The following is a 13,696-nucleotide window of genomic DNA, read 5'->3' as shown; positions in this document are numbered from 1 at the left end:
GTTTCTCAGTTCAGTTCTGCCTCTTGTCCCACCATGTTCATCTCGCTCTTTTCCGTTGCTCTAGACCAGGGGTAGTCAAACTGCGGCCCTCCAGATGTCCATGGACTACAATTCCCAGGAGCCCCTGCCAGCGTTTGCTGGCAGGGGCTCCTGGGAATTGTAGTCCATGGACATCTGGAGGGCCGCAGTTTGACTACCCCTGCTCTAGACAGATGAATGCTCTATCTCGATCTGCCCATCAAGGCTGTTGTGCGGGTGGTGCCCCACCCCAGCCAAGTTGCTTGCTCTGCTGCTTGCCCTGAGAAGGGGTCGTTTGACCCTCCAAAGGGTTCCCGACCCCCAGGTTGAGAATCACTGCCCTACTTTGAGCTGGATTATAATACAATCAGGCAGTAAAACACCACAATTGCCAGAATAAGAGTGGAGTCAGCAACCCGCTGCTGCCACAGTGCATGCAAATCCAAAGGGAAAGGGAGACCTTTGGCCGAATGCTTTCCCGAGTAGGGGCCTCTGTGGCTGTCACTGAATGGATGCCAGGGGAAGGGACATCCGGACATCTGGCAGGCAGCAACAGCACAGAAGGCTCTCTTTCTCGTGACCACCCCCTTCGCATAACTTGGAGGGAGAACAGCCTGCAACAGGGGAGGCATCTCCATGTCTTGGCATCACAATGTGTCTCCAGGTCCTAGACTGTTTAGGACAGCCTTTTTCAACCTTTGACCAGGAAGGGACCCCTGAAATATTCTCCAGGCTTCAAGGAACCCCAGCAACGGTGGCATGCCCTTTCAGAGAAGTGGGCGTGGAAGTAAAGTGCAGTCAGTCAATCATTTACCATTTCCATGGGGGAGAAAGAGACGAAGCCTGTAGAGCAACAGGGGAAGGGGGCTCCCCTGAGGTCTAGTGATCAGAGGAAAGGTCATCTAATCCCAGGGGAGTTCCCCGTAACCTGAGAGTTCCTGGAACCCCGGATGGGAATCCCTGGTGTAGGGGGCTACGGTTCAAAACCAGCAACGGGGCCCAGAAACAAAAATGATAACCAGTCAAGATTGGGCTGAAAGTTAATGATCACGGTTAATGATCACGGACCCCAGCTGGTTTTCACTGTCATTGTCGAGCCGTAAAAGTTCTGGATATCTCCACTTCCTGATGCGTTTCTATTTCCAGTTGGCAACAGTGCGAGGGAGTCGATGGTAAAATATTAGCCTTCTCCTAGCCTTGAAGGGGGGGGGGAGACTCCAGAGCAGCTCATGCCCACGCACAGTCTGCTATTTCCCCCCTCCTGTCCACATTACCAGCCCCATATGTGTGGAGCGCATCCAGAAGGAACCAGCGCGTTCAGCAATAACAGCCAGCCCGACTGACAGCTGTGTGTGCTCATGCTGTCGTTTCTCTATACATGGGAGAAGGTGCCGATTGCCTGCCACTGTGAATTTTAATCTTAACGACACTCAAAGCGGCTAGAAGAAAGCTGGGGGAAAGGGGTAGTTTAAACGCGTTTGTGCCCCACAAGCACTAACAGTATGCAATCCATTTCATGCTCTAGGCCAGCGGTAGTCAACCTGTGGTCCTCCAGATGTCCATGGACTACAATTCCCATGAATTCTCATGGGAATTGTAATCCATGGACATCTGGAGGACCACAGGTTGACTTCCCCTACTCTAGACACAGTTCCTAATGGCTTTGTTGGGATAAGTGCTAATTCAGGAAATTTTCGCCAAATGCCAAGCATAGTTGGAACGGGTCAGGGCATACGTTGGAGATTTCTAAGATACTGAGTTGTTGTTTTTTTTAAGCCCCCAAAAACCTGCAGCAAGTTCTCAGAGCACTTCAAGAAACACAGGACTGCACAATGGCTTCATTCTTCTTCCTTGAAGAGGTCAGCTGGCTCCTCCACTCGGCAGTATTAAATTTAATGGGCTCGGCTGAATTTTGGAACCGCTTCCCCTTCTGTGTGGCCCACAGGCATCCCCGGCCCTTGCATTTAAATTCACGGTCTGGCAGCCCTCGAGTCAACATTTGCGGGAATGCTCCCTTCGAGCCGCGTAGCTGGGGAATAGTGGCTTAGCCGAAAATTAATGCAAGATGTTTCTGACATAACAGGAAGCGGAATAAGAACCAGACGTGCTTCGCCGTTACAGGTCTGCAGCACAAAACTGTGGCGGAATAAGAAGTCTGCCATCTTTCTAGGAAAGACCATTTCAATGCAGAGTCAGTTTCTATGCATTTATAAGACTGCCTTCTGCTCTTCGGTCTGAGGATGTCTCTTTCTCTTGATGGTGAAATCCTTCGCAATAGAAACCACTTCAGTTTTATGCATGGCTGTATTAGGACTGCAGCATTCAGCCAATGAGAATTCCTAGAAATCAATTATTGGCTCTTGGAAACCACTTAGTGAGTTTTCTGGCTAGTAGTATGAAGTCTAAACATCCGGAAGAAGTTCCTCACAGTTAGAGCCGTTTCTCAGTGGAACAGGCTTCCTTAGGAGGTGGTGGGTTCTCCATCTTTGGAAATTTTTAAACAGAGGCTGGAGAGCCATCTATCAGAGAAGCTGATTCTGTGAAGGCAAAGGGGTGGCAGGTTACAGTAGATGAGGGCTGGGATGTGAGTGTCCTGCATCGTTCAGGAGGTTGGATTGGATGACCCAGGAGGTCCTTTCCAACTCTATGATTCTATGATTCTAAGTGGTCCGGAAGCTAGGGGACTTTCCCCTTCTGAAAGAACGAGAAACCAATTCCAGACACTTCTCCATTCTTGGACACTGGAGAGGGCTCCGTTTTCACTTAGCCAAATGGGCATGAGAGAGGTTTGCCCTCTGTGTGGTTTCAAAGGATGTGAGTTTCCTAGATTACCTTTGCAGTCCCCACCTCTCCCCTGGGTCTCCAGGCCCAATTTAAGAAATGCTGGCTTATGGCTTACAGCAAAGTAACCATGTAAGCAAACATTCCAAAAAAGCCAAGGAAGAAAGCAGTCCTAACAAAGCATCAAAATTGGGAAGAGGCCATAGAGCATATGCGGAAGATGCCGGATCCAGTCCCTGGCAGTCCCAGTTAGCATGATCTTTAAGAACCAAGGCTGGGAAAGACCCAGACCTGAAACTGACCTAAAATAACTGCTGCCAGCCAGCATAATCAGCTTTGGCCTTGACGGAGCAGGGTTCTGCTGGGAAAATTGCATATATGTGGAGAAAGCCTACTGTCCTCTTTTCAAAATACATTTGAATTTGGAAGAAGTAATCACCTCAGTCAAAGGTTTGGTGTTTTACTATCTCTCAGAAATTTGTAGAAGTGCCACGCGACCAGAAATATGGAAAGATTTCAGATATATTGATAGGTAGGTAGGTAGGTAGATGGATGGATGGATGGATGGATGGATGGATGGATGGATGGATGGATGGGTGGGTGGGTGGGTGGGTGGGTGGGTGGGTGGGAGGGAGGGAGGGAGGAAGGGAGAGAGAGAGAGGTAGGTAGGTAGGTAGGTGGTCAGAAAGAAGGAAGAAGAGTTGGTTCTTATATGCTGCTTTTCTCTACCTGAAGGACTCTCAAAGAAGCTTACATTCACCTTCCCTTTCCTCTCCCCACAACAGACACCCTGTGAGGGAGGTGAGGCTGAGAGAGCCCTGATATTCTTGCTCGGTCAGACCAGCTTTATCAGTGCCATGGCGAGCCCAAGGTCACCCAGCTGGCTGCATGTGGGGGAGTGCAGAATCAAACCTATCTTGCCAGATTAGAAGTCCGCACTCCTAACCACTACACCAAGAGAGTGAGAGCTAGGTAGAGATAAATAAAGAAGAGAGAGGTAGGTAAATGGATGGATGGGGGGAGAGAGAGAGAGAGGTAGAGAGATAGGTAGAGATAGATGGAGGGAAAGAGGAAGAGGCAGCCAGGCAGGCAGGAGATGTGCTGTAATTCTGGGGGGTTCCCAGGTCCCACCTGGAGGTTGGCATCTCAAGGTCTCAGTAACAAAAAAACATGCCAGCGCACCCCAAGTATGAAGTGGTGCATGCAAGCAGTTCCACCACCTCCTGTTGCTTGCTATTCCTGCACCTTGATGTTTTTAGCATTTCAAAGGGTGGGCTTCATCCTGGCTCTTCTCTTCCCTCCCCTCGCAGGAAGCATACGTGATGGCCAGTGTTGACAACCCCCACGTGTGCCGTTTGCTGGGAATCTGCCTGACGTCCACCGTCCAGCTCATCACGCAGCTGATGCCTTACGGCTGCATTCTCGACTATGTCCGAGAAAACAAGGACAACATCGGTTCCCAGTACCTTCTCAACTGGTGTGTGCAGATTGCCAAGGTGAGAGGACAGCAGCACTTGCTCAGTGCGGACTTTCTCAACCAGGGTTTCATGCAACCCTGGAGTATCTTGACCACTCCGGAAGGGTTTCCCGAATGGGTGGGAGTTAATTAATTTATATATATATATATATATATTTAAATTGGTTAAACATCTGACCGTGATATGACCATATAAGGTCGTGTCGGCCCGCCACTCCCTCCCAAAATGGCCAATAATGGGCCTGGAAGGGGTGGGAAGGGGAGGGGCCCTGGGTGGGCGTGTCCACAGCAATGCTTCCCAACCATATTCTGCACCATTGCACTGATTATGGGGTTTCTCAAAGTCTGAAGAAGGTTTCAGGGGGTTCTCAATGGCCAAAAGGTTGAGAAAAGCTGGCTTAGTGTCTCTGCTTGGCCTGGCTCATTGTTCGAAACTAGGTTTGGCACACAGAAGCAAACCCACCAAAACCCCTAGACCAGAGGGAGTCAAACTGCGGCCCTCCAGATGTCCATGGACTACAATTCCCATGAGCCCAGGGGCTCATGGGAATTGTAGCCCATGGACATCTGGAGGGCCGCAGTTTGACTACCCCTGCCCTAGACTTTTGGGGGCCCATCCCTGCTGCAGTGTACACTGCTTCTAAAATTTCAAAATGCATGAAGCATTGCTGTGCAGGTTTTAAAAATCTATGTAGGTTTTAAAAATGAAGTGAGTCTCACAATTCTTTGACTTGTATTAAAAAAAAAAACCTTCGTTCTTACCTAGAAACCCAAGAAAATCTCTGGGTCGCTAAAGCACAGACAGGAAGCGCGTTCCCAAAGGTGCTTTCCTGCAGAGTTCATGTTTTTATTTGTTTCCTAGGCCTCTGAAAAAAGTAATTCATCCTCGTTCTGAAGGGCTTTATCACTTGTTATCTGAAAGAGAGAATGTTTCTCGGCACTAAAGCGTCCCGGGAGGAAGACCGTAAATTTCATAACTAACAAAATGAGATGGGCGTTTAGAGCACAGTGAGAGAATTGTAACATACCCTCTGGCTTCTTTAATTCTACCAAAAATACGGCCAACTGGGACGAGCCTCAGATAAAACCAGTTGCAGCATTGCATAACTAAAGCTGGGCCTACCTGTTTACCAAGAGCCTCTTGTGGCGCAGAGTGGTAAGGCAGCCGTCTGAAAGCTTTGCCCATGAGGCTGGGAGTTCAATCCCAGCAGCCGGCTCAAGGTTGACTCAGCCTTCCATCCTTCCGAGGTCGGTCAAATGAGTACCCAGCTTGCTGGGGGGTAAACGGTAATGACTGGGGAAGGTACTGGCAAACCACCCCGTATTGAGTCTGCCAAGAAAACGCTGGAGGGCGTCACCCCAAGGGTCAGACATGACTCGGTGCTTGCACAGGGGATACCTTTACCTTTTTACCTGTTTACCTCTCACGTGTTTGAACTCTAGCTAGATAAGTGATGATTCAATTATTCACATGTAATCCTGCATTTCCAATTAAATGGCAGCATTTCCAAATGTGTTGCATGCTTAGGCATATTGCACTGTGGAACATGCAAGTGTTTACTTGAAGGAGAAAGGGCCGAACTGGACAAACTCATTCTCTGTGAGGTCTTGATAAACGAGGCAACCTCTAATAGGCTTGCGTTGTTGCTCTTTGAGAATAACAGCTCATTAAAGTCCCATTTAATTAATGAACGCAGCTTTTGTACTGGCCTTCTGCCAGTGTGCTAGGGGAATTAGTTTGGCAGCGTTTGAAACCCCTTGCAGAAATCCATCCTTGGCGGATATGCCGATGGTGGTCCAAGGTTAAGGGGGATGTAGGATGAGGGTGGGCTCTAGGGAGCAAAAACACCCCTGCCGCTGCATCGTTGCATTCGCAAAAAAGTTGCGTTCACATGCCAGAAGTGTTTTCCTCTGTCAATGCTGCTGGGTGACCTTGGGCCAGCCAGATGCGCTCAGCTGAACCTACCTCACGGGGTTGTTGTGAAGATAAAATGGAGGGGAAGTGGAGGATGTAAGCTAGTTCGGGTCTCTGCGTTGGGGACAAATGAAGCAAATCAATAAATGTTGTAGCTCTTCAAAGATACCACATACATAAGTAAAAACAAAACAGTAGGTTGGATCCCAAAGTTCTGTTCCACTAATGGCAGAGCTCTCCTCCAGAGGGAGAGGTAGTCAAAGCTCCATACATTGCAAAAATGCTTTCCCATTCATACCGTGGAATATCTGGATCCAACCCAACATAATACAAGCTCCATCAGTGATCCAAATGCAGAAATGTTCTGGTTGCACAAAAGCCAGTGGGGTGCAGTGGTTGAAGTGCTGGACTAGAAGACCCGTGCTTGAATCCCCACATTAACCGCTAGATTAAGTGCCAACAGGACACTGGTAATGTCTTCAGACAGGTATGCCCAGAACAAACAGATTAAGTCTTTCTTAGTCTTCTTCTTGCAAACAAGTACTAATGGCCCTTTCAGAGAGCCCTAATTGGTTCCCAAACAAAGATGAATCAGGCCAAAGCAGATTGTTCCTTGGCTGATAAAGCAAGTCCTTTTATGTCCTGGGAGCACCTTGCCTTCCAGTTTAAAGAACCTCTTTAAAATGCTCCCCTGCCAAGGTCTTCCAGGTGTCACAGTGGAAGGCCCCTTTAAAACCCTAACATAATCAGAGTCCAATAGCACCTTTAAGACCAACAAAGATTTATTCAAGGCATGAGCTTTTGAGTGCTTGCACGCACAAGCTCATGCCTTGAATAAATCCTTGTTGGTCTTAAAGGTGCTACTGGACTATTTTGTTGTGCTACATCAGACCAACATGGCTACCCATTTGAATCTACCTTTAAAACCCTATTTGAATTCCCCACACAGGAGCTTGCTGGGTGCTCTTGGGCCAGCCGCTCCCCTGCTCAACCTAACCCACTTTGCAGGGCTGTTGTGAGTCTAAAATGGAGAAGAGTAGAGTTAGCTTTTGGGGGTCCCTGCAGAGGAAAGTCAGGCTATAAATGAAGTAGATAAATAAGCAATCATTGCAGGCAGAAGGAGTTTTCATTCATTGGATGCCCTTGTTTATTGTGGAGGAATAGCTGAATTGTTTAAAACTGTAGGCCTGCTTTGTTGCGCTGATGTTATCGTTGTGATTTATTAATGACGAGGGAGGGGCCTTTCAAGTCCTGCTCAGTGCAAAGCCAGAATTGGTTATCTTAAAGTTCTCTGCAACGTGTGTCCGTGACCAGGAGGTTTCCTAACTGCGCATTGCGTACCTGCTGCAGGGAATGAATTACTTGGAGGAGCGTCACTTGGTGCACCGTGATTTGGCGGCCAGGAACGTCCTTGTTAAGACACCCCAGCACGTGAAGATCACGGACTTCGGATTAGCCAAGCTGCTAGGGGCAGAGGAGAAAGAGTATCACGCAGAAGGTGGGAAAGTAAGTAACCACTCGGATTTCTCGCTCCGACTTGACCGAACTGCATGGTGGTGCTAAAAGGGACAACCAGAACCATTGTTCCAAGCGAAGGCAACAGTTAGGATAAACAGAAAGACGCTGGTTAGTTTTGATTCCTTTTGCAGACTCTGTCCTTAAGTCCCTGTAAAGAAGCCCCCTGTTCTGGCATTTTTAAAAGCATACGTTCAGCCGTGTTGGTTTTTAAAAGGCCTCAGTTTTGAGGTGGCTCATACGGCATGCTTGCTTCAGATACAGCATGCTTGCCCACCTGTTTGCTAGAGGTGAGTTGGCATTGTGTTGCAATTGGGAGCAGCTGTGCCTCAGTGGTAGAGCATCTGCCAAGGATGCAGAATGTCCCAGGTGCAATTCCTGGCATCTCCACATAAGAGGACCAGGTAGCAGCTGATGTGGGAGACCTGGAGAGCCACTGACAGTCTGACAGTACCAGACCCCATGGACTGACGGTCTCATGCTGTGTAAGGAAGCTTCACGTGTCCATGTGTTTACGATACGATACGAAAACGTTTATTGTATATAGAAAAGACCATTACAAAGCTTCATTAAAACAATATGGTACAAATACGAATAAAACACTATTTCTCCAATATTGCGTACATAAGATTGCAGACATGGGCTACTGAGTTGCAATAAGAAAAAAATGGTGTATCAAGGTGGAGACTCCTGTAAAAAAGCTTTGGCTCAGATCTTCCTGGCAGCCAGAGCAAAAAGTGCCATCCTATATGAAATATAGGGGTCGACGTCTGATAACAGACAGGTGATTTTGTCAGAATCAGAAATGGGGTATGAGTTTGGTAATAACTTGGCAAGGAATTTTCCCCTGGGTTCCGAGTACAGGGGACAAGCCAAGACATAGTGGGGCAGGCCCTCCACACATGAATTCCATGTATTTACAAATACTCCTCCAGCAGGAGAGCGCCATGATATGGTGAATTTTCTTGCTTCTGTTCCGTGTCATGTCTTGCAATCGATGGATTCTAATTAGAACAGGGGACAAGCTATTGGCGTTAAACACAGGGGCAAAACCCTCAGCAAGGAAGCATAAAAAGAACAGGCGAGGGGACTTTGGTACTCCTTCATTGGCTGCTGCCAATACGGCCCGTTCTGCTGAGTGACTCTGTCTCAGTTCTGAGCAATTTGCTGTCAGAGATCTTGACCCGCTTGCTACTGTTCCCAGGTTCCAATTAAATGGATGGCCCTGGAATCGATTCTGCATCGCATTTATACCCACCAGAGTGACGTTTGGAGTTACGGTGAGTCTGACAGCAGTATTGTGCTCCTTCTGACTGGCCATTAAAAAGAAGGAGTTGTTAGCTGTGTTTTCTTACTGCTCCTGTTCTCTTCCTAGAAGAGCCCGAATGCTTCTTGGGATGGTGTTTATAGCAGTACCTGGAGCAGCAAAGTGATTGACGTTTGCAATTGTATATAACGCAGCCAGCATTCAACACAACATTCAAAGCTCAGTTTGCTCGGGCTGCGTGTCATAATTCCGGTCTGCCAAAAGAAGGGCAGTCTAGTACAAGAGCAAGTTTAATCCCACTGGTGCTTCAGCTGTAGAGCTGTTTCCCCAGTTCTTCCAGATCTGTATTTCCTGAGTTTGTACTGGAACGACAGCTAGTGCCCAATCTATCGACATCTGATGTAGCCACAGTGATCCATTAAATCAGGGGTAGTCAAACTGCGGCCTTCCAGATGTCCATGGACTACAATTCCCATGAGCCCCTGCCAGCAAACGCTGGCAGGGGCTCATGGGAATTGTAGTCCATGGACATCTGGAGGGCCGCAGTTTGACTACTAATGCATTAATTGGTCCCCTCCAGACTTGGCTACTACAACTTGCTCTACCCAGGGCTACCCCTGGAAGCTCCAACTGGTCCAAAACGCAGCAGCCCAACTCCTCACTTGAACCGGCTGGAGGAAGCACGTTCGACCATGCTCTCTCCAGCTGCATTGGCTCCAAGCTGAGGACCGAATCAGGTTCAAGCTACCTTTAAAGCCCAAAACGGTCCAGGACCTTTGTCCCTGCGAAACTACCCTCTTCCCCTCAGAGGAGCCTACGCTCAATCCCACAAATTCTGCTGAAGGTTCTGACCCCAGAGAAGTAGGCCTCAATCAGAGCCGGGGCCTTTTTGGTGGTGGAACCCTCTTCCAAGTGAGATCAGAAGCCTGCAGGGCCTAAAACAATTCTGTGGGGCCTGTAAGACAGAGTTGTAGCACTAGGCCTATAGTCGAGGCCTATAATCCACCAATGAAGCTGGCCTCCCTACACATTCACATTGAATGCATATAAAACATGCATCTAACACGGCCAATTCACCATTGTACATTCAGCTCCATCATACAATTACGACTAACACCACAGTCTTCCTCCTTGCAAACCAGTACAAATGCCTTTCAGAGATGAATCATGCCAACGCTGGCTGTCCCTTGGCTGGTAAAGCAAGTCCCTTTCTGCCCTGGGAGCACCTTGCCTTCCGGTTTAAAGGACCTCTTTAAAGCCCTCCCCTGTCGTGGTCTTCCAGGTGTCACAGTGTGGGAACTGATGACGTTTGGCTCGAAACCCTACGATGGCATCCCCGCCAGCGAAATTTCCACCGTCCTGGAGAAAGGAGAGCGCCTGCCTCAGCCTCCCATCTGCACCATTGACGTCTACATGATCATGGTCAAATGTAAGTTCCTGACCTCTGCCTCTTAGCCCGGTTGCAATAACGCAAACAGGGTAGCCAGGGGGGGGGGCGAAGGGCATGCTTCTTGTTGGTGTAGCCTAGTGGTGGGCAAACTGTGGCCCTCCAGATGTCCATGGACTACAATTCCCATGAGCCCCTGCCAGTGAATGCTGGCAGGGGCTCATGGGAATTGTAGTCCATGGACATCTGGAGGGCCACAGTTTGCCCACCCCTGGTGTAGACATTTGGTGACTTAAGAACCAGACCCGGCACTTTCTTTGCAGGCTCCAATGATCCTGATTGTTGTGTGCTTTGAACTTCACTGTAATAGAAGAGGCCCCTAGAAGAGCTGTTCAAACACGACTTAAAACCACTAGCCGCATTCATCCATCGTAGCAAAACAAAACAAAAATCCAAGGCCAGTTTTGTTTGTTTTCTTCCTCTGTTTGAAAAGATGCCCTGACCTGGATCTCGGAAGCTATGCAGGGTTGGCCCTGGTTAATATTTGGATGGGAGACCACCTGGAAGTCCAGGGTCACTGTGCAGAAGCAGGCCATGGCAGGCAGACGGCCTCTGCTCATCTCTTGCTTTGCAAACCCCACGAGGGTCCCCTTGGACTGCCACCCAACCGCACTTTCCACCGCCTCCTGGAAAGATATTCACAAACAACCCACTAGGTGGAGATAGAACACTTGCTCAAGAGACAAGAAATAAATTTCAGGCTGTTTTTGGAGAGCTCCGTCATGGTTAATATCTTTGATGGGGCTAGAGCCTGAAAGATTAGCAAGTCGAAATAATCTTAGAGAAGTCACGACGTTTTATCATCGGACACAGGCAACGACGGGCTGGCTTTCCCCCAAGCAAAACAAACTTTCCTCTCTAGCTCTGTCTCAGCTTTCGCTTAATTTGAGTCTGGTTCCGTGAGCTAATAGAGCGATACAGGAGCCATCTCCGCATGATCCTTCCCACTCTCTTCTAGTAATACCAGAATGGCAACTGAACTTACTAAATAATAATTTAAAAAGTCAGCTGCAGCAATGCTTAGTTCTCTGATCCCTAGTTTGACCAGTAGTGGTCTGAGATAAGTGGTCAAAACTATGGATCAGAGAAGGGTTCAAGAGGATAGCCGTGTGGGTCTGAAGTAACACAACCAAGTAAGAAAGTAAATCAATAGGAAATCAGTAAAGAGCATCAGAAGTCCAAATATGCAGTAAGATCATTCTTTGCTAGAAAATAAGGTTGCAATAAGGTTGCACGCTTGGGCGTGGTTTGGCCGCTGTGGCAACCACCAAAGCATCCAGATTGCGCCAGAGTGTGCAGCCCTATGTTTTGTGAATGACAAATGAACCCAAAGTACTGATTGGCTTTTCTAGCAAGGATATGACCATACCACACATTCAGGATGTTGTGATGCTGTTTTACAATTTTCTACTAATTTACTTTCTCCTTCTATCTGTATTCTTATGACCCCGGTTCCATTGCTGGAGGAAGTGTGCCTGCACACAAAAGTTCATGCCTTGAATAAATCTTTGCTGGTCCTAAAATTGCCATTGGGCTCAAATTCTGTTATGGGTCAGAGAACTAAGTGTTGTCACAACCGACTTTTAAAATTTTTTATTTAGGAAGTTCTGGTTATATCCTGACCCTTCCCAAGAACTTGGGGGCAGGTACCAATTTAAAATAGATCCAAATGCAAACAGTAAAATCAAGATTACTCTCCCTGTCTCTTCATGCACCTGCCAGTAGCTCTGGCTCCTAGAAATTGGGCTCTCTCAAAAGCGCCACCAGACTCCTGTTTTATTTTGTCACTGGGGTTGTTTCAGGGCTGAACCAAACAAGAATGTTTGTGCTGTTTGCTTGATGTGAGATTGGCGTGGGAGGAGTCTATTGAGTCCTGTGCTCGTTACCTAAACTTGAAGAGGAAGTAGGAGGAGCGTTTCTAAGGCCTGCCCATTCAGTATTAATAGTCAACATTCACGCTTAATAAACACTGTTTGTTTCACACTCCCTTGTTGTGCTGCAGATCTGTAGACTCAATATATCGCTGACTCTGATCTTAGCTTTTGCAGATAGCCAGTAGAATCTTCCTCGTGGTCCCTATTTCGGGAGCCAGTTTGCTGTGAGGGTTAAGAAAGGCAGCCTGTAATCTGGAGAGCTGGGTTTGAATCCCCACTCCTCCTCCACATGCAGCCAGCTGGATGACCTCGGGCCACTCACAGCTCTCTTATGGCTGTTCTTGCAGATCAGATCACATTCAGAGCTCTCTCAGCCCCACCTGCCTCACAGGGTGTCTGTTGGGAGAAGAAGGGAAAAGCAGGATATTTTTTTTAAAGCTCTTGTTTTTGAAAAAAAAAAAATCCATAAATTTTTAGGTGTAATGTCAGTGTCAAAGTGCTAAGGGTATAGATAGGGCTGCCGGCCTCCAGGGGAGACCTGAGGATCCCCCCAGAATTACAGCTCATCTCCAGACTACAGAGATCAGGTCCCCTAGAGCAGGGGTAGTCAACCTGTGGTCCTCCAGATGTCCATGGACTACAATTCCCATGAGCCCCTACCAGCACATGGGCGGGCATGTTGGAGAGGAGGACATCTGGAGGGCCGCAGTCTGACTACCCCTGCCATAGACAGCATGCTCTGCGATGTAATTCCGTTTGATGTTTCATGGGATTGTTTAGCGCAGCAAGTTTTACACCAGTCTGGACTTATTTTGGCTCTGTGCCACAGACCAGCGGGCTCATTCTCTTCATTCTTTTTTCCCCACGTCGCCACTATAAGGCTGGATGATCGATGCAGAGAGCCGTCCCAAATTCCGGGAACTGATAGCCGAATTCTCCAAAATGGCTCGGGACCCCCAGCGCTATCTGGTTATACAGGTACTGCTCGTTCACCACTTCCTGTTTTCTTTTCCCTGCCTTGGGGTTGTAAAGAAACAAAAACTGGCAGGGTGTTGTTGGTAGGGCCTCCTGCCTCCTGAAGATACGGCTTACAAAATGGCGCACAAAGAGGTGGTCCGCCAGCTTGTAAGCCCTGGGATCCTGTAGGAGAGGGGTAGTCAACCTGTGGTCCTCCAGATGTTCATGGACTACAATTCCCACGAGCCCCTGCCAGCAAATGCTGGCAGGGGCTCGTGGGAATTATAGTCCATGAACATCTGGAGGACCACAGGTTGACTACCCCTGCTGTAGGGCAGGGGCACCCATGGCTACGTGGGCTTCCCAGGTTTTCCAGGCAACCATTTAAGTGGTATTGCTTCCCGGTTCAACACAACCCTCTCCCTCCCACTTTCTCTGGCCATGT

The 13,696-nt window shown here is 48.3% G+C and overlaps 1 protein-coding gene across 3 annotated transcripts in view; it reads left to right on the top strand.

Annotated features, from left to right (window-relative positions):
* The window catches only part of EGFR (epidermal growth factor receptor), a 158,605-nt gene that overhangs the window by 137,334 nt on the left and 7,575 nt on the right, over positions 1-13,696 (top strand). For all 3 annotated transcript variants that reach the window (XM_077304759.1, XM_077304758.1, XM_077304757.1), the window contains exons 20-24: positions 4,110-4,295; positions 7,542-7,697; positions 8,911-8,986; positions 10,256-10,402; positions 13,175-13,272. In XM_077304759.1, the coding sequence (XP_077160874.1) occupies positions 4,110-4,295; positions 7,542-7,697; positions 8,911-8,986; positions 10,256-10,402; positions 13,175-13,272 (663 nt within the window). The remainder of the gene's footprint in view (positions 1-4,109; positions 4,296-7,541; positions 7,698-8,910; positions 8,987-10,255; positions 10,403-13,174; positions 13,273-13,696) is intronic.

This window comes from Paroedura picta, chromosome 11 (assembly GCF_049243985.1).
Source record: "Paroedura picta isolate Pp20150507F chromosome 11, Ppicta_v3.0, whole genome shotgun sequence".
NCBI classification, from domain to species: domain Eukaryota; kingdom Metazoa; phylum Chordata; class Lepidosauria; order Squamata; family Gekkonidae; genus Paroedura; species Paroedura picta.
This window is presented reverse-complemented; position numbering and strand designations above follow the sequence as displayed.